This window comes from Lycorma delicatula, chromosome 3 (assembly GCF_047948215.1).
Source record: "Lycorma delicatula isolate Av1 chromosome 3, ASM4794821v1, whole genome shotgun sequence".
Lineage (NCBI taxonomy): Eukaryota > Metazoa > Arthropoda > Insecta > Hemiptera > Fulgoridae > Lycorma > Lycorma delicatula.
In genome coordinates, this window is record NC_134457.1 from 196100925 (window position 1) to 196124040 (window position 23116).

Consider the following 23116-nt stretch of genomic DNA (forward strand, 5'->3'; position numbering starts at 1 on the left):
AACATAACCTACGCTCGCTTCGCTCGCTAACCTCGACTAATTAACGATAATGATTTGATTATTTAAATAATAAATAATTGCAATAATCACTGAATTTATTATTTAAATACTACTTAACATAACATAAACATTACTGTTAGTCAAGGTTAGCGAGCGTAGGTTAAATTTGGTTAGATTATATTTATAAAATAAATAAATGGTTATAAAAATGGTAATATAAATAGTTATATCGGTTATTGGGTTATTTCTCCAACTTGATTATTGTTAATATCAATATTTCCTGCTATTTTGAGTTATTTCCAGGTGAAAAACTTGCGAACTTTTCGATGGGGGAGAAACGAAAGCAGCAAAATTTTATCTATTAACTTGCTACCTTACTTGAGGGGATATTATCCTTATTGAGGGGATATTGTTGTGTGCTGGCCTCTTCACGAATTTTATTTTTAAATCTCCTTATTAAAAATAGGATACGTGACTCTTTGTATTTAAATATGAATTATTTATTGCATTAATTATAAGTCTATGGTCAGAATGTACTATCACAAAATGTCTTTCTCTTTGTTGGACTGTATTTTTATACTTTTCCCGTAGTATTTTAATTAAACGAAAAAATAAAAGTGTACGGAACTCAGAAAAATTATACGAATAAAGTTATGTAAACCATTTCATTCATGAATTATTATAAAACGGTTTTAAAGAAATAAAATATAATTCTAATTAATCATTAAATAATTATGTTATTAACCGATTAAAAAACTCTAACTAATCCCTAATATGTTACTCATGTTTACTGAAGTGAATTAAAAAAAAAGATAGTTATGCAATTATAACTTCAGTACTGGATACCGCTTAAGTACTTAATACCAAGGTTAAATACCTATTGTACGAGTAACTACAATTCCAGTTTCATATTACTAAAATATGCGAAACAATTATATATAAAAACAAACAGATATTTAATACTTTATTAAACAGACTAATTGATATTTTAATTAAATTTTACTCTACCCAAAGAGTCATATATAGTAATCTAATTGTATCTAATATTTAAGAATATTTTATATTCTTTATTCCGGGTAATTTGATTTATTCATACGATATTCTGTACGTCTCCTGATGTCAAGTGTAACTTTTTTTAATTCAGAGCATTTAGAGAGATGCGTTCTCTCTTCGTGTAATGAATATATTTGTAGTTCATTGCAATTGGTTCCCAGATCAGGATATGTTGTTGTTTAGAACCCGACAACATAATGTCAGCCGGGTACAGTGTGGAGTCACCACTGCAGTAAAAAAAAAAACTGGTTCGGCCGGGCCTCAAGTCTTCAGCCTTTTTCAAGCGAAGGGTACCGCTCCACTCCGACACACAATCAGGATGATAAAACGTAAGAGTAAATAAAAAAACCTGTGACCACATACTTAAAATAAAATAAATAAATAAATTAGTGATTACTTAATTAATTTAATTTTATTATTACATTTTGATTTGAAAACTCTTAAATACAGTCAATTAGAAAAAAAAGTAAAAAAATGAGTAATATATGGAAATGTATTTTCTGAAGTTCATTTCGGATCTGCATTACTACCGAAGTAGGAACTATCTTATATCTCCGAAAAGAATTCTGAAGTAAATTTCCACATATTTAAAAACCGAGTTGGTTTTTTGTGTAGAAGATTGATTCATCAAATAACCTTAAAGTATAGTATGGAATGAAATGGTAAATTTTGTAGATGAATAATGTTAACTCTGCTCGGGATTCGAACCGGATGAGACTTGTTAAAAAATTAATCTTGAGTTTTTAAATAAATCGAAATTAGATTTATTTTAAGGCTTCGTAAAGGATTAAATTTTAATAATAATAATAATCAGGCTTTTCATATCTTTCAATCTTTTAATACGCTAAAAAAAAAAATTTCACACATACAAATATTCAAAATTATAGATACGTTTATAGATACATTATAGATAAGTGCGTGTGCGCGGACATCAGTGCAACAAAAAGCCTTACAGCTCTAAATAGGTCTATAAACGTTACATGGTATATAACTTGTTTTATTTTCCACTTAGAAGCATACGTAATGAATTAATGAATTAATGATTTACAGAATTTACAACCACAATGTTCTGGTACGACGAATAAGTTCTTAGCAGAAAAAGTTGAGCAGTAGTTGAAAATTAACAGCGAAGATCAGTGATCCAATTCTGTCAATATTAGTTTATTTCCCAAAATATTTTTTTCTATAAAACGAAGGTTTTACAAGAATTATTGAGTACTCTTCAGAAAAGCCCCAAAATTTATTTATAATGTAAGAATTTATTGGGTGTAGTAAATATGAAAAAATCTAGAAGTTATTTTAATTAACTTTAGTAACACACTAATAAAAATAATACATTTATATTTTATAAATGTCATTTATACGCTGCGCAACTTTTTCCGTGGATTCAATAAGACTCTACAAAATCTAGTATTAAAAAAAAATTCAAAAGCAGAAATATTTTTGAACGTTTTAGTAATAGAATATTATTACTGTTGTTATGAAAGAGCGGACATTAACAGCTACGGTCGTTAGCCCATATGTATCACCTTCACCACATTGGTTTGTTGGAAGGGGGTTGTTTATTCTTGTGTTGAAAAAATTGCAACATACACATTAAGAAAAATAAAGATATTATTATTATTATTATTTTTTTTTTTTAAAGAACTAAGCTATAAATTAATAATATAGAGGAACTAAGTTTTAGTTAATTTTCATTAAAAGAAAGTACAGAAGGATAAAAATGTATGATAATAATTAAATATGAAAATCTATAAAGACAAATAATTGGGTATGTGTGAACAGAAAGGAATCAGGAAGTGCTTTAAACGATTCATTATTTGTAAAAATAAAATAAATAAAAAAATCTGAATAAAGCGTCCACTTTTTATTTTTCTGTTTGATAAATTTAATAAAAGTTTTAAAAAGAGAAATAAACATACACATTTTAATCGAAATTTGTAATTTGAGATATTAGAAAACTTCATAAATGAATCATTTTAAAAGAAAAAGTCGAGTTTCTCTGAAAAAAAAAGACTTCATAAAAGAAAAATCATATAGATGGGCTTTTGTCTTAAAAAAAGTGCGTAACTTTCCCATAAAAAAGGATGGTGCGTGGGTTGGTTTGATTGTTTGATGTATGTGCTCTGCTCACATTTTTATTTAAGCTGCTATTGGCGTAGAGTGGACAACGTGATGCGCACGAACGATTTATCTAAAATTATATTTGTGTTTTGGGGATAAAAACGGAAAACATTGTTGTTACAGCTGAGTTAAAAAAAGTACGATAAATTCATGAACGTTATTTATTTACAGTTGGCAAAAACATTTAACAAAATTATGTGTAATGGAAATCATAAACCATGTAACATTTTCACGGCAAGCCATAGGCTTTTTTCTAGTTATTCTATAAAGTTCGTGAGAAAAAAAATTATATAACATCGTTGTTTAGTTTAGTAATTTCTCGACTCCAGTTAAAGCCCATGATGGTTAATAACGAGGGGGGGTGGCGATTGGAAGCATCACAAGGCGGGTGTCTTCCCTACGGGATTGGGATGAATTTCTCGTCGGATGTTGTATGAATGATTCTCAGAGCTGATTTTGAGATCGGTTCTCAATCGAAGAACATTAAAATTTTATATTTTTTAAGTCTGATTGCGATAGGTGTTATGTATTGAATATAATACAAAATTTTATTAGAGTACAATATTTTATTAATATTAAACATACATATCATCTTCTGAAATAATTCCTTAGGTACTTTTCAAGAAGATGCCCGGAACCGATAAGGCGACTGTAGTTAGTCAGTTAGTGTTAGATGGCGCCATTGAAAGGCAATCGCTGTCGCTTAGCTAGTAAAGATATCTGATTACCTAAATAAGACGTACTTATTATTATGTCCTGACTATCGCTATCGCTTAGCTAATAAAGATAAACTATCGCTTTAATAATAATAATAATGACAAAATCCATCGCTTACCTAATAAAGATAAACACGAAATCTGAATACCTAAATAGGACGTAAAATTACCAAACTTAACCTAAGCCCGCATCGCTCGCTAACCATCACTAGCGAGCGTAGGTTAAGTTTGGTAGGTTATATTTATAATTTTATTTATCTATTTATTTTGTTCTTTCAATATTGCCTTTTAGTGGCGCCATCTAACAACTAACTACAGCGACTAATTGACTAACTACAGATCGCCTTATCGGTTGCGGGCATCTTCTTGAAAAATACCGTAACTTACGGTAGTTCCGGAGACTAAACAGAAAGAAGAAAGAAAATATTAATGTTATTTAAACGTATCATCCTCTGAACTAATACCTTAAGTACTTTTCAAGAAGATGGTCGGAACTGATAAGGCGATATGTAGTTACACAGTTAGTCTGTTACTTAATAAATGTAGCAATGGTTATTACATCAATCAGTTACATCTATACATTTGAATAATACTACTTCAAACTTTTTGTTAAGTAAAAAAAATAATGTTCACTTAACATTCAAAAATATAAAAAAAAGTAAAATTTTTAAAAAGAGATCATCCATCATAATCATAATATAACTATACATGAAACTTCTTGTAAAGTTATTGCTAAGAGCCGTTCAAACGAAATAGATTCTTTTAGAGTTAGTTATGTGGTTTTTTAAGTACGAAAAATTGCAGCCTAAACTAGTTCGAAAAATAATAATCTGGTCAGATTTTATATGGAATGGATGTATTATAAAACTACATTAAAAATTTATCAGGTTCCTTTATGTCGTGTACCCACACGTCAAAGAAAAAAGTTAAACTTTTCTTTCACCAACTTTTAATTCGATCAGATTGAGAACGTTCAATCGAATCTTCTAGATCGGTTAAACCATTCATTTGTAGGAAAACATCAAGGATCTGGATTATATTTTGAATAAGTTTAGTAAAATAATTTGAAAATGTACATCTTAAAAGTTACAGCAAATTACTTTTCAAGAGTTTATGTTAGAAAAAGTCATAATTTTTGAAACTGTTGATCAATTCATGCTATTGACTAAAATTAAATATTAGCATTACGAAAAAATATCTAGCGATCAGTCAGATGGAAAAAAATTACAAACAAAATATTACAAACAGTGTTACAGATGAAAACTTCGTTCGTTTTATCGGATGTAAATTTATAAATTTTATTTTACTATTAATGTTTAGTTTTATTAAATTTTTTAAATTTATAAGTTGAATATAATAAAAATATTATTTCTAATAAATACAAAAATATTTTTATTTGTGTTAAGGTGTATCCTCTATAAATAGTCACATCAGTGGGAAATTATTTTACGTTAAATTAAATATAAACCTTAGCTACCTCTTAAAAGGCTACTTAAATAACAGCATTATAGTTTAAAAATTTATAAGATGTAATATAAAACGTTTTTATGGTCCATTCAGTTGAAGAAATGTGCTGAGAGTGTTACAAACCGATTCCCGCATATTTTTTTTATTCATCACAAGCAATCACGTATTTGATTTATCCAGGAAACGACGAATTTCTGGAAGGAAGGTGATTTACTATTATTTGACGTAATAAGTACTAATTATCCTTGTACATTTTTGTTAATGATTTGTTATACAAACACGCATACGTAGCGTAGAAACAAAAATATAATTAAAAATATCTATAAAAAAACAATACTTATAACCTCACTCTATAAACAGGTTTGATCATCTTTTCAAAAATTTGACCCTGGTTGAACGCAACTGGGGGTCAAATGAGAAGACCTCAGAACGAGATTTGATTTTCTCACACGGCCTTTTATTAGCCTGTTATCATCTAATTATATGAATTTACTTATTTCGAGGTTATTTAGTTTATTTTTTTCTTCAGCTTACAATTAACTATGATACTAATTAAAATAAACAATGAAACAAGAGTCATATATATATATATATATATATATATATATATAAAAGAGAAACAAATGTTTTTCTGTACTACGGATATAGATAAGTATGATTGCTTCATGTAATTTAAATCATACATCTACGTTTAATTTATCTATATAAAATAATACTTTTTTAATTTATCAGCCGATTCAATTAGTCCACTAAATAAATAACGAATGAAATAGAGGAATACTGTAAAATAAATTGTAACAAATAATATAGAAAGTAAAATATAATTACGTAGAAATAATATAATTTATTTTTATTTTGTAACGTGTAATGTTATTAACCTTGTTACGTTTATAGTAGTAATAAAAACAGAGTTATATTATGCTAGTAAACTTTTTTAATAAATTTCTTTAACTACATTATTATGTAATAAATAACATATACTCGTATATCTGGGTTTTCTCGGACGTTACTTACGGAGCCACCGATCCTTCTCTTACATTCAGTGAGCGTAGTATAAAAAAAACTTTAGAAAACAAGCTCTGTTCAAAATATAATAATTTATAACAATTACGCACACAATCTGGAAAGTGTCCAGTAAAATCCTGAAAAATTTCATATACAAAAGTTTTTAATTTAATATTTTTCAACTTTTGTACACGGTATAAAATGCATCTTGAGTGAGTAAATCTAAAACATTTTTTAATGAAGAGAGGAGGAATTCTTTCGAAATGTAAAAATTTTTTCCTAATAAATATTTTTTTGGTTTCATAACTATATGTTTGTACGAGTGAGTGTTCTTACAAGCAAATGCACCGATTTATGTTTTCCAATGATAAATCCATAGTCATTTTTTCCGAAAAACATATCTAAAATATTTTTAAACGAAAACATACATAACAATGATTTAAGGATATTTTTCATTTATCAAAATAATTTCTAACTGGACAATTATACCATATCCATATCGATACAGAACCTTAAGTCATTCAAATATTCAAAATATTTTTATTCTTAAGATTATTTTAAACTCAAGAGTTATGAATTCCAAACAGCCTAAGCAGGACAGTCGACGATAATAAGCAGTTGAGCTTAAATTTGTCTGTACATTACTTTTTTTATTTAACAGAAATCTTATGTGGACATCACATAACTTCCTTGTACGCCTTACATACACATTTTACATACACACATTTTATGCTGCGCTTCATTTAAACTTATTTCATTTTAAAGTGAAATAAGATCCTCCAGTTCTTTAATAAAGTGGACAGTTACACGATTGCATTATGGTAGACACCACATTGCATCACATTTTTTTGTGGTGTCCGCATCAGCATTTTATATTAATTTACATCTTAATTTTGTTCCACGTCGCTGTAGAGTTGCTCTAGAGTTATAGTCAAATGAAATTTTAATTTGTGAAATATTTGGATTTCATAAGGGGAAGGCACATCTGTTTGAATCGGACTTCATCTCCTTTTTTTAAAATTTAAATATATTGATTTATTAATATATATATATACTTCACTTTCTTGTGGACACGATAACTGCAGTAATTTTGCGCCAATCACTTTCAAATTGATACATAGAATATAACGACCGAAAATCTTTCGTTTATTGGGCAAAATCGGATCATGAAGGTGGAAATGATCTTTTCGATCATTTCGAAAAAAACAACAAAATATTGCTATAACTTTCTTATTAAGTAAAATATCGAATTCTTTTAAAGTTCCTACAATTTTTTGGGTAAGGATTTAAAACTTATCTAAGTAAAGGTTTTTGATATCATCAAACACTGGCCCAGAGAGTGGAAAAAATGCGGTTTCGAAGACAAAAAATATCATACCTCCCTTAATAGGCACAGTATTAAATCAGTTTAAAGTGGTAGTTAGATCTCAAAACATAACCTAACATTTTGTCTGAAACAATTTTTGATATGACCAACCCTTACGGCAAGGGGTGACCAAAATATTGTTGGAATTGTAAGATGGGGCTTGTCGTATGCTAAACACGAGAAAATTTTCACATGAAACCATTGTCGTATTGAGTAAATTTGAAGATTTTCTTAACTCTAAGATGGCACTTTTTTATCTTCTACTTAGCACCGGAGCAATATACCTTCGCCTTCCGGCGTGCCGAAAGGGTTTTTTTTTATTAATAGTCGCATCAATAGTTAAAGTCATTAGCGACTTATCAGTGTAATGTAATTGTAGCGGTAAACTTTTAGTCTTGAACAGACTCAGGTTGACTATTCCTGAGACGAGTGATTAATTGAAACTCATTCACCAAAGAACTCGTATCCACGACCTAGTATCCAAATTTATATAAAAGCAACTGGCTTTATTAGGATTTGGACCTTAGAACTCTCGACTTCAAAATCAGCTGATTTGAGACGAGTATATCATTAAACTGATGGGTGAAATCGAAATTTAATTAGATTAGAGATTAAATAAAATATGTATAAAAGGATTATGACAGTCGACAGTCGTATAATTTTCTTAAAAAAAAGTCAGTAAAATCGATATAAAATTAAAAAATAGATTTTTACTTGAGAACGATAGTACTCGGTAAATTAATTTAATAATTCCTTTTAGTTAATATATATTTCTTTTTTTAATGTAAATTAATTTAAATAGAAAAGAACAAATGAACTATAAACAATAAAGACACAAGTAAAATACAATTGACAATAAACGCACATCACCCGCTGACTTGTAATTTATTCAGTTCATCAACCCTTTATGAAGGTCAAGCTTTTATGAAAGTTTAATTGCAAATATTATAGCCTAATATTACATTATATGAATGCATTATTATATAATTACTTTTGTTTATAATGTAATTAAGTTCTTCAGGACATAAATGGAATAAAAACATCATACCAACCACTTTGTTTAAAAAAAAAAAAAATTTTATTATAAATGTATCGACTACTGTGGACATGCGGTCCTTAATAATCCTGTAAATTCTGATAGAATTCAAAGTATATTAGCCAGTACTGTTTAACTTTGCTGATCTACTGGAAACGGTTTATTAAAAGTAATTGCAAATTTGATTCTTAAGTCCAGATTTTCAAACGGTTTTTTTTCATAAAAATCTCGTCAAAAATCTTCTAATTTTATATTTAGATTAATCAATATGAGTTGGATATTCTTTTTAATTATTAAAAAGTATACTTATGTGTACATTGCTGTTTTTTTTTTAGATTTAAAAAATAAATTTTCGAATTAAATTAATGCAGTAAGTAATGCAAAATGATTACGTAAAAATCTTAAACTGAATTCTGATATTATACAGAAAAAAGACAATTTATAATACAACCAGATAATAATTTGATAATAGTAATATTTGTTTTAACTATGCATTATAGTCAATAGTAGCTGATAAAGTGGTTTTACTTTAGATGCAAATACAAGTAATTAGATAGGTGTTAACAGGTGTGTACATGTAGTAGAAAAAATTGAAGAAGATTAGTAGGAGAAAAATATATTATAGAAGGTGCAAAACGACTAAAGTAGTTGTGATATCAACAAATTTGGTCAGGGAGGAATAAAATTTTTATTTCCAAACTTCACTTATTAGTTAGTGCTTAAAGTTAGTTGCGCTATCAAGTTGTCTTTTACAATATAATTAAAATGAGTAAAATAATTTATTAATTTATTCTATTAGTGTAATTCACTACTTTTCTTCGTTCTACATAATGCTAAAGAATTCTTGCATAGTTCAGCTTAAGAAGACCGATTTTTTGTTATCTTACTTTATGTAATATTTTTTGCATAATTTTTTACGCGAGACATACAAAAGATAAATTGAATGAGAAAACTAAAAAAGGTAATTTTTATTTTTATTTAATAAGAAAATTTATTTCTTGTTTATAAGAAGATAAAATTATAACCATAATTTAAAGAAATAATTAAAAATAACGAGTAGACCCTACACAGAATATAAAGTTTAAACTCGCTCACCACTATGGCTACTGCATAACCGCGTATGAAAAATACACCACAACAAAGTCAACATAACCTCCAATTAAGGTTATGTTGTCTGTTGTGGGCCATTAATTGAGCCTAACTGAAAAACGAATCAATTTCATCAACAAACTTCATCAATTTTCACGCACACTTCAGATATATTACTAGAGCATATCTAAATTTCAATGAATTTGAACGAGTAGTTTTGAGAATTTTTGAGCAACAAAATTTCAAATAGTTTGAAACAATTGAGCGTATCTCAAGAATGACTTAAACCAGTCTTCATCAAATTCTCATACGCATAACTATATACACTACTGCAGGATGTCTAAATTTCAAGAAAATTGATTTAGTAGTTTTGAAGATTTTCGAGCCATATAATTTTATACGTGAATGTTATTTTTGAGCCACAAAATTTTGTATATGAATGGTATTTTCATAATCCTCATACCTCAAAACGTAAAAAAAAAATTCAATCTCATCTCCACACCCCACACCCAACACTGTGTGACCGAAAGTAATACCGCACTTTTCTTTGAAAAGTAAGTATAATAAATACCTGTATTATTTATCCTGTTTAAAAAAAGTTTGTCATTTAAGTATGGTTCAATATCATATTAGGTGTATTATATAAATAAAATTAATTGAAATATAGCTTAAATATAATTTACATTCTTCTTATCAAGAGATTAATTAAAATAAATGTTTATTTAAATGAAATAATTTATTTAAATAATTATATATATATATATATATATACACGAGAGATTATCTCTAAAGTAAATACCGTTTCATTGTGAAAAAATCTAATCTGAAAACTTTATAAATGTTTTTTATTTCTCTGAAATAAAAAAGAAGAAGAAGAAGTACTTCTGTGTAGAGAAGTACTTTATACTACTTCTCTATATAATCGCCACATGAATTGAGACATTTATCGTAGCGATACACCAGCTTCAATATACCCTCCGTCGAATTCTTTTGCCGCCAGTCCATTTATCTACTGATTAACAGCATTTATAAATTCATCGTCACCCGCGAATACCGCTCAAAAATTCTTTTAATTTCCCAAACAAATGGTAATCAGAAGGAGCTAAGTCTGAACTATATGGTGGGTGATCGTATATTCCCCATCCAAATATACTCAGTAAATCACGTGACGGACCCACAACATGTGGGCGTGCATTATCATGCTGCAGGATTACAACAACGATCAGCCGGCCACGTCGCCGATTTTGAATAGCGCGTCGTAACTTATGTAGAGTTTCGCTGAAGGCTTTTGGATTTATAGTCGTTCCGCATGGTATGAAATCTATCAGCAGTATACCAAACCGATCCCAAAAGACTGTGGCTATCAGTTTGCATTCAAATGACTGCGGCTTGACTTTGTCGGTCTGGTTGGTGATTGAGGATGACGCCATTCACTTGACTGCCGTTTTCTCACTGGCAATATGAAATCCATGTTTCATCGCCGGTAACGACTGAATTAAGGAACTCATCACCTTTTTCTGTGTAGCGGATCAAAAATTCCAAAGCAGATCTCATTCGGATTTTTTTGTGACGTTTCGTTAAGACGTGCGGGACCCACGTGCACAAACCTTTCTGTAGCCCAAATGGTCATGAACAACGAGACCGTCAACAGCTCTTGAAACATCAGGAAAAAGTAGGGCCTGGTCGGAAATCGTTGAGCGACGATCTTTTCTGATTTCATCATCGACGCGTTTCAACAAGTCCTCGGTGATCATCGAGGGCCTCCCCGAACGTTATTCATCGTGCTCATTAATTCTGTTATTTCTAAATCTTTCATATCATTTTCGGACGTTTCTTTCATTCATTACATTATCATCGCACACAGAAACCAACTGCCGATGAATTTCAACCGGCTTAACGTTTTGATGGTTTAAAAAACGTATGACTCCACGTATTCTACAGTCAGCGGCAACATCGATTTTCCTGTTCATTTATAACGTAATAACTCACACGAAATCAAAGGTACTACAACGCGACAACTTATAGACAACAATGTAGTGTGTACATTACTAGCGTGGCCATGAACGACACAGGTTCGTCAACCTTAAGGAGAGAAATTTCTTAGCGGTCTTTAATTTAGAGATATTCCGTATATTTTGTTATAGAACAAAATACACGATTGCATCAACCGAAAACAATTAGATGAAAATATACACTTAAATTAATAACGGCCTTATTAGCGGTAACGTAAGTAAAGTATTAATTAAAATAAAAATGACACTGCTTACCTCAGTTGCTATTGTAGAATACGGTATATCACTAAAATCGTATTCCCAGCCCTGGCTGCATGATGTTGTAGGCCAACTGGGATCAGCTTCTTTTAACCCTTGAGCTATTACTGATTTCCAGTCGGCAACGTACATTGTACATTTTGAAAATCCATCCTTAGTCTTTGGAATACTCAATGATTTCCTGAAAATAAATAAAAAATTATTATTATTTGTTTTTAAATTTACAATATCGTAAATTATATATGAATCAATCTGAATCTCCTCAATATTACAATCAGCTATTATATAAAGCCTAGATATCACTGGTGAGGTGTAGCAGGACACTTTGTCTTCACTTACAAATTATAAAGTGGAAAAAGTTTCTCTTTTAAGCATATTACACCAGATTAAGGAATTTACTGGAAAAATTTTATTATTTAAAATTAATACACCTTGACAATGTGAATGAATAGATGAACAAATAATTTATTCAGGTTAGAACATAATTATGTATGGAGTAATGAATTAAAAGGTTACGAATGAATAAGAAAATTAAATTGTTCAAGCATTTATAGAGAAGAATCTTGTAAAAAACATTACCAGTTTGGTATAAGAACATACAAAATTAAAATAAATAAAATACAAAGGTGTTTACCGTTTATGTAAATATATATTTAAGACAAATTAAGAAGTAATTTTTATGTAAATATATGAAAAAATAAAACCAGTGGGTTAGAAAAATCATCTGACCAATAAAATATTAACCAAATACATACCAGTTAATCCTGAAATATATGGAAAAATGGAGGTATCTCTCTATACCCTATTAATACCCTATACCCTATAGGTATAACAGTCAACCCACCGGGTTGGTCTAGTGGTTAACGCGTCTTCCCAAATCAACTGATTTGGAAGTAGAGAGTTACAGCGTTCAAGTCCTAGTAAAACCAGATATTTTTACATGGATTTGAATACTAGATCATGGATACCGGTGTTCTTTGGTGGTTGGGTTTCAATTAACCACACATCTCAGAAATGGTCGAACTGAGAATGTACAAGACTACACTTCATTTACACTCATACATATCATCCTCTGAAGTATTACCTAAACGGTAGTTACCGGAGGCTAAACAGGAAAAAGAAAGAAAAGAAGGTATAACAGTCAGCGCGACTGTTATACCTCATTCCCGGAATCAACGCCAGGAAGAATTTCTTTGTAAATGCTACATAGAAAATATTAATTTTGTTATTTAAATATTGTGTACATTATCATTAAAAAAGTTGAAAAATACAAAAAACCCGGTGGTGTAGTGGAAGTACCATCGACATAATCAGTCACCAACGTCCGGTATTTCTCCTAACAATACTTACAAAAATATTACTGGTATAGTAAGATTATGTTTGAAGTTTGTTTAATTTTTTCTTTTTCCTTTTTTTAGCCTCCGGAACTATGTTAGGCATTGCTTCAGAGGATGAAATTAAATTATAATTTTGTAGCGCGTGAAAATACCACACCAGACTGGGGTAAGAACCGGGAGCTCCGGATGAAAGACCGAGACGCTACTATTCGCACCACGGTGGCCGGCGGTTTAAATATCTAGTCAATTGTTATCGACATATTTGTTTTTTAATTTATTTTAATTTACAATTTATTTATTCAATCTTATTTATAGATCTTAGTTCAGTAAAAAATGAGAGAGGTCTATTGTTCTCACAATAATTAATAATTAGTATTAGCCTGAATTTCAATCTTAACCCTGCTGTACCATAATAAATTTAACTCGTTAAGTCCTATAAACAGTCTTACCTGAGGAAACTTACACTGCATATTACTTAAATAGACATATTAAAAATAAAGTTTAATTATGAAATATAAATAAAAAATTCCTTTCGGCACGCCGGAAGGCGGAGGTAGATTTCACCGGTGCTGAGTAGGGGATAAAAAAGATTTCCACCTTAAAGTTAAGAAGAACTTCAGATACTTTAGAAAAACTTACTCAATACGACATTGGTTTCACGTGAAAAAAGTTTCACATTTTTAGCATACCTAAGCCCATGTTCTTACAATTCCAACAATATTTTGGTCATCCCTTGCCGTAAGGGTTGGCCATATCAAAAATTATTTCAGACAAAGGTTTTAGGTAATATTTAGAGGACTAACGATCACTTTCAATCGATTCGATACTGTGCGTATTAAGGGAGACATGATATTTTTTGTCTTCGAAACCCCATTTTTTCTACCTCCTGGGCCCAGAGTTGGTTGTATCAAAAAACTTTACTTAGATAAGTTTTAGTCCTTATCCAAAGAATAATAGGAACTTTAAAAGAATTCGATATTTTACTTAGTAAGAAAGTTACAGCGATATTTTCTTTATTTGAAAAAGCCCCGTTGCCACCAACATGGTCCGATTTTGCCCATTAACAAACTCGACCGACATTTTGGGTCTTATATTTTATGTATTAATTTGAAAGTGAGTGGCGCAAAATTACGGCAGTTATCGTGTCCACAAGAAATATATATATATATATATATATATATATATACACTAGCGGATTCGACAGACTTTGTCCTGTTCAAACGTTGTAAACCCAAAAATTAAAAAAAAATTCAAATAAACTATAAATTGTTTGGATCGTTTTGATGAAAAAATATGTAAAAAAAAAATTAAATACCTGACGCCACCACGTGTACAGTTATCACAACTCGACCTATGAGATCTTTCAGAGTTCTATCGAGAGCTTCAAGTGAATGGTAGTGAGCCATAGTGCATTCATCCCAGATAATAATTTTGCATTTTCTCAAAACTTCAGCTATGCCTGAATACTTCTTTATGTTACACATTGCGTCTTGATTTGTGTAAATGTTCAATGGCAACTTGAGTGCTGAATGCGCAGTCCGCCCACCATCAAGCAAGGTCGCTGCAATGTCTGATGAAGCAATTGCCAACGCAAAAACGTTTCCAAAGTTGCCACTATTTTTCGCTCCTCCATCTGCTCGATGTGGTTGTATTGGCAGCGTGTGTTAATTTATTGCTCCTCATTGCCCATGAAGTAGATTTGCAAAAATTTTGGATCGGCATCAGGCATTGAGAACAAAGAACCAATTTGATAATATACTTGGCCCTGAATCTTAAATGTTGATTCAAAATTACGATCATCCTCATTCTGAACGATTTTTGTCATTTGGAAGCAAAAATTTAATTTACGAATTTTACGCAAAAACAATTTCGATTGAGATGTGGCTCCAGCCAGTAGTGTTTTCGAAGGTTCTGGCGGTGAATTCAATGGTGGAGTGAAACTTTTCATGATGCGCAGCAAAGACCGGCCGATTCACCTTTGAATTTAAATGCATGACAGTGTTGGCATTCTTTGTCCATATTGCCGATGACAATTAGTGCATGTGTCAAATAGTCTATTTCCAGCTCATATTCGAACGCAAGGTGGTGAAATGATGCACGTGTCAATGCGCGACGTTCTTGCACGCACTATCGATCATGTGCTCTGTGTGCGTTGGTGACTCGTTGACGTGCCTCTCTTTGTCTCAATGCATTAGATCGAAGACGTTTATTGTGATGCTCTCGACTTTCATTTGCACGTGTGTTTGCAACCTGGTCTCTTAAATTTACACTGTCCGTCAATTGATCTTCTTCCGTTCTATTTAACCGACGGTTATGAACTAACTATTTGTGCATGCTGTGTACGTCGTAAAATTAATAATTAGTGTAATTAATACATTTTTATCCACATCACTTCTAATTTTCACTTCTAAAGATCATTCTAAAAAAGTACCTCCTACATTTTTTTTTGTTTAATAATTTTGAAGTTTCATAACCATATGATAGCTTAATTAATCAATTAATAAAAAAATTAAAGCACTGTAAAAAAAAGCAACATAATTAAAATTTTAGTGGAAATTTTTATCATTTTTCCCATTCTTAATCTATTTTCTCATTGCTTATTTTAACATATTTACCAAATTTTAGATAATTGTAAATTAAAAACAATTTTAGAAAATTAAAAAAAAATTAATCAGCTACAAAAATTATAACTTCAATTTTTATATATATTCTTTGAACTACGACCATAATTATTATAAGTAACTTATATTTTAATTTTATGAATGTTATAATTTATTTTAAAAACTTACGTTTTTATTTTCAAACAGTCGTTCAATAGTTCATAAGTTGCATAGAATCAAATGAGAACTGACAATTAAAATTTGTGGGTTAAGTTGATTGTTATTGAATGCACGTGTATACATCAATAAAATTCATGAAAAATGATGTAAAACACTCACTTCAATACTGCACCTTACAAATTTGCACAATGTATATTTTTTAATTACACTTTAAAACGTTATTTCAATAAATAATAATATAATATAATATTTTCAATAAGCGCGCAATTCTAAACGCGGTTGCAGCGCTGCCTACTGGATCCAATTGTGAATCTTAACCATCCGAAGATCACAACAACACATAAATAAATAAATTTAAAAAAAACATTTTCTATCGGATCAAATTGTGAATCTAAACAATTCTCAAATCAACTTAATCACACACACAAAATTTCATCAAAATCAGTCCAGCCGTTTAGGAGGAGTTCAGTCACATACACACGGACAGTAGAAAACTTTATATATATATTTCACATGGACAGAATAAATATATATATAAGGATATAAACTTTTGAACTGACGGTGGTTTTGGGATCTGGGGGATGTGAAACGCAAATATATGTCGAAATCTTCCGGAAGTCGAATCATGATATAGTAGGTAGCTTTCTTGTGAAATATACCTAAAAACAAATCACTCTCAAAAATAATTTTATTTAAAATAATTTTTATTGTTATTTTGATGAATTTAAAACGTTCTATTTATATTATTTAATTTAAAAAAAATAATTATCAGTTACCGTTATTTTAAACCACGTAGGGCATGATAATTGTATAAAATTTACACTTCATTAATTTCAACAACCAATAGTCAATGAAACATAAATAATTATATTAACTGCATTGTTTCAAATGAATGATTTACTTGGTGCCAATGAGAAAAATGATATTTTACTTGTTATAATTCAATTTTTTTTTGTTATAATTGAGCTAATAATGCCGTTACTATTACTCTTTTAGTAATTATAAGGTTATATTTTCATTTATACGTAAATGACAAGGTCATAAAACAAACGGTATGATAAATGATTTATTCAGACTCTTGTATCGCTTTCTATAAACATACTGTATTCATTGAAAATTAACGAAGCGTTTAATAATAAAACCATAACTCTTGCGTTAAAGTTCATTTGTAGAGTACGTTTTCTTGAAATAAAGCTCTTTTACCTCAGTATTTCAATAAAATATAATGCATTCGGGCTCAAAAGTTTCTTAGAATTTATAAATAAACTAAAAATTCGTGTATCTCATCTATTCATCAAAAATATTATTCGTATAAATCGACCAGTGAAATGGACAATGGGGTCAAAGATATATCTCGACACATTTTTAATAAATTAAGATTTGACATATGGAAATTTTTTTTTTTAAAGGACACTTGCTTTTAGTAATAAGTAAGAAATTTATAGACTGGATGACATTAACATAAATAAATAAACATATACAGAGTGTTTCTTAAATGGTAAGATGGCTATACTTTTTCGGATTCTACTTGTAAATATAAACAAAAAATATCGTTAGGAAAAATGGCAATTTCTCCTTCATTCTCCCCCTGTCCGCCATTTTGTTATTTTTATATAAAAATTTATATCAAGTTCGGATAGACGAATCACATTAATATTTGGTTAGCATCTTGGTAATAAAGTTTTAAAATTAGCAGAGAGAATAAATACCTTACCTTTACAATAAATTATTAATAAATATATAAATTTAAATTAAAAAAAAGTTAAAAAAAGGAGATTAAGTCGGATTTGAACCGCTGTGCCTTCCTCTTGTAAGATCCAAATATTTCATTAATTGAAATTTTATTTGGCTATAACTCAGGAACCGAAGAAAATAAGTACCACTTATGATATATCGTTGAAATCTTTCAACGAGGGCTTATTACTGCAGTTAAGATGAAGTCCAAAATCCAAATTGTTTTGGATTTTGGATTTTTTTGGCCACTTTTGGTTCAGTCATTGCAATCAAAAGGGGAGGTGCACAACTAGATGTTACAACAGTTCTAAAATTCAAATTTAAAATCCTACGACTAACCGTTTTTAAGTTATGCGAGATACAAACGTACGCACAGATGTCATGCCGAAACTAGTTAAAATGGATTCAAGGATGGTCAAAATGGATATTTCCGTTGAAATTTGAAAACCGACATTTTTCGCGATCACAATATACTTCCTTTACTTCGTATAAGGAAGTAAAAATTGAAGAAAAAAATTAAAGAATCATATCTTTAACAATTTGGAAAAACATTGGGATATGTAATAAAAGATATTACCGTTAATGGGGTAAATAAATATTTCTACAATTTATTTTAATATTATTTCTACTGTTAATACAATTTAATGGATTATTACTACACTTTCAAACTTTTTTCCAACTGAATTTTATCCATGTAATTTAAGTTAAAACGATCATTTTATAATATTAAAATAATTTCATGAATAATCTTGACCTAATTATAGTATGTTGAAATAATAATTCTTATAAAAATAATTTAACAATATACGACTTGCATTTCTTTTAACTACATTACAAACAATAAGCCCACAATAATGATAACAACGGATTCATTTTGTAACAAGAATTCCATTGATGGAAATGCATTATTTTGTTTTAATAAACGGCAAACAATTTTGCAATCAGTAAGATATTTTTACTCAAGGTTCTCGTAAGATTAATCTGCATCTACGCGAAACTAATCTGGGTCTAAAAAGATTCCAATAACAAATGAAATGCAACTACATTTGGTATTTCACTACTTTTTCTTATCGTTACAATATTTCTGTGTAAGATTTTACTATAATTACATAATTTTGTTTCTTTAATTTTTGAAATGAAAGTTTATATATAGTGTAATAGTTATTACAATTTGTTCAGTTTAGTCGGTAAGAAAATTTGGTTGTAACAGTTAAAATATCAATGAACTGGTATATTATGTAATACTTCAATTAGCCCTTTATCTCAAGTTATTTAGGTAATTCGGGATGATCTATAATTAATGATACTATTAAATAAATAATTTTCTTTTTAATAGGCCAATAAAACGATTTTTGGAAACGGAGTACTTATTTCCACAAATGAAATAAATGCCAACCAATTTTTCTCCAAATAGATCATTTCTACGTTGTTTTTTATTTTCTAGAGGATATTCCTGCAGTATCTTGTTGTATTTGTTTTTTTAGATAATTTAAATGGAAAACATTATTTTAAAATGAAAAACTTTATTGTAACAAGACCATTTGAAAATATTTTTAAGCTTTTTTTAATCGTTGTTAAATTTTGGTTTATTATAGCGTAATAGTGTAAGACTTGATTTCACTACAGTATCAAAAATATATTCTTGCGAAAATTAAAAATAATTTTTTGAAGAGATTAGAGTAAAGAAAAAATACTTATTCCAGAATTTCAGCGAAATTATGCTGCATAGTAGCTTTTTACATCATTTTTCCTCGTTTTTTAAAACGTTTTTGTTAAGACGCTTGCAGTTTTCTTACCATTGTCCCTTTCTTAAAGATGGACTTTTAAGACAAGCAGCGCTTTTGGAGACTATCCATAACTTATAAAGTTAAAAATTAAAAAAAAAAATCCTATTACGAAAACACAGACTAAAAAATAAAAAAGGCATTTTTTGAAATTAGATAAGATAGATCAAAACTAACTACCAAAATTTTGGTAAATCTTAATTACTGTTCTTTCTTTCTTCGACAATGAAATCGTATCTTCACAATTTAAGTTTGGGTTTTCGTAATTTTCTCTTCTTTTTTAAAGTTACATTGTCGGTTACCACAACTGGTGCATAAGAATATTTTTAAATTCTGTTAAGAAAAGCAACACACGATAGAATCAAAATTTAAACCTGTGAAAGTATAAGTTATATTGAACAGAAATTGTAGGAAACATTTTACTTTTATTATTATTATTTCTTTAATTTGTTATAAGACTCAAAAATAGCAACTTGGTTTAAGTTAAAATCGTTCATTGAACTCAAATTAAAACGGTATACAAATAGCCAAGTTTCATTCAAATCCTATTAAAACTAATTAAATCATAATTGAATATAACTTTAAGTCTTACAACACAAAAAAAAAATTATCATAACAGCTGATCGATGACGATATTAACAACTAATCAAACTAGTATGTTAAAGACCATAATTCTAATACTTTAACCTTACGCGACTAATTTGACTTGAAATAACCCCATTTTTCTGACAATGTTTTAACAATAAACTGTAAGGATAATAAATTACTAAAGGAAATATTTATTATGATAAAAATAAAACTATTAAACAATTAAGTTGAAATTACCATGAAATATTGAATTACATATTCTACAATAGTTATCCATCCTGTAATTATTTGCTTTTGTTTCAATCATAAATAATTAAACACATATTACATGTATATTATATTAAGATAAAAGTAATTTAATTTGTTACTTTTTAATAACAAAGGAAATCTACTCCTTAAATCTCACACTTTTTTTTAATAGTTATAATTGAATTGTATGTTAAGTAAACCTAAGAAATTATAGAAATGCGCCTATTCTATGATATAATAATTACACTGTGTATTTTTTATCTGATGTCTCGTATACCTGTTTTAAGTTCCACAGAAAAAATAAATTGGTTGAACTGACTAAAAAAAAATTTGGCATGTATTTTTAGTAATTTAATTTAATACAATATTTCTTTGTCATTTTTATGAAATTCATTGATTCCTTATATTAAAATTTGGTCAATTTAGTTGGTAAGAAAATTTGGTTGTAACAATTAAAATATCAAAGAACTGGCATTTTCAATTAATCCTTTACGGAAAAATAAGCCAAAGTTTGATTTCGTTAAGCAACCAACAATTAAAAAAAAAAAAAAAAAAAAAAAAAAAAAAAAAAAAAAAAAAATGTATGGTTGAAGTTCCGCTTAAACCGTTTTCCCAATTGAGTTACCCCTTTTATTTTTTTACCCTGTTGAATAATGTGAATTAATACGACACCGATATTTTGAAAGGAAAAACTTAGGAATGTTTGCTTGACAAAGGATGCTTTACAAAGCATCTTTGCTTCATTTAAAGGTAAGTAAGCATAAACAAATTTTTATATACGAGTATTTAAACTAATTTTTGGTTACATATGCGTGATTACTTTTAAATCACGATGAATCCAATAACTTGTGTTAAAATTAATTCTGAACAGAATATAAGCGATAATTGTTACTATTATTGCAAATAAAATTGTGTGTAGGTTTAAAATCGGGAAACAAACGATTCTACGAGGTGGTTAAATAAGTCCCGTGTGGTCAAATAAGTGCATGTGTGCGTACATGTGTAAGCCATCTCTCTCTCTGTGTGTGTGAGTACGTGTGCGCGTATTAGTGTGGACTTACTAGTACCCAAACTTTTACCATTTTTACATTGGCAAAGGCAGAAACACCGATACAACTGAATTAGGAATTAGCAGAGTCAAGTGGTTATGCCAAAACTTACAAAAAAGTAATAATTACAAAATATTCGATGATAATTGGTTTACTATTTCAGTTAACAATGAAAGTAAAAAGGTAAGGACTTGTTAATAGTAGGATTGTTAGAAGTAACAGAATAATAGCGGATTGATAAATGCTTATAAAGGCTCGGTTTATTTTTAAGATGAGATAAACAATATAAAAAAACCTTCAAGATACTCATAAAAAACATATGTACTTTATGCAATCGTAGAAAAGAATTGAGTTTATTGATAATGTAAAGCGACAGACAGCTGTCAAAAACAGCAATTATGACAAATGACTATAACAATAATTTATAGAATAAAAAAACATATTCGCACGCCAGTTATCAGAGAAAGTAAGATGTGATTTTCGTTGCCTTCCTCATTAAGTCGTATTTATAGAGACGACTTATTTTTATGTTCAGCGAAAAAAATTAAATCTCGAAAAAAATATGGAAGAAATATTTATGAATATATTACCAATATATAAATTTATTTGTTGTAGCGATGAAAATGAGAACAAGAGTGTTGTTATGTACATGTGTCACCTATTAATTTACATACTGAAGCAGAAGCGTTGCGGTTTTACCAAATAGCACATCGACTGTAAAATGTAATAGTTTTAGGTATATGAGAATCTATGTATGTTTTATATATATATATATATATATATATATATATATATATACATTTACAAACATACATTAGTCCGACCAACTAAATACTAACTATCAAACCAGTAAGTGGAATACACTATCAGTATGTCGATACTATTTCATTTTAGGCCTGTATTTTATAATTCATTAGCTTGCCAATAAATAATATAAGGATTTGAGACCATGTCGAGGACATTACTTGCGTATTATACAAACATAGGCACAATTATTTTTCTATTATCCATTTGCTGTATTATACATATTAAGCAAGCGAGCATTCCAGTACCGTGCAATAAGATATCATGCGATGCTTATTATTTATTGTATGAGTATGGTGACTGTAAATTATATATAATGATAATAAAAAAGAAACAAAAAAAAAAAACATGATGTCCTTCTAACTAAAGGATTAATAAATAAATAACTAATTAAGAAACTTTTTTTTAATTTAAATAATATATGTGTTACTTAAAAACCGGTTTTTCTTGGAAAAAACCCCTAAATGAAAATGAACAATATCTAATTAATAAATAACCAATTTACTTTGAACATTTCAATATATTCTGTATTAGAGAAATTGACTCGGTTTCGTGAAAAGTAAAAAAAAAATCTAATAAAGAAATTACTACTTAATAAAAATGCATATTTATTAATACTTTATCTTTCACTATTAACATACCAACGAAAATTTCACTGCATTTTA

At 28.9% G+C, this 23116-nt stretch overlaps 1 protein-coding gene across 1 annotated transcript in view; it reads right to left on the minus strand.

Moving 5' to 3' along the window:
• The window catches only part of LOC142322337 (carcinine transporter), a 99158-nt gene that overhangs the window by 52717 nt on the left and 23325 nt on the right, over nucleotides 1-23116 (minus strand). Inside the window, exon 2 of the mRNA XM_075361300.1 lies at nucleotides 12124-12307. Coding sequence (XP_075217415.1) covers nucleotides 12124-12307 — 184 coding nt within the window. The remainder of the gene's footprint in view (nucleotides 1-12123; nucleotides 12308-23116) is intronic.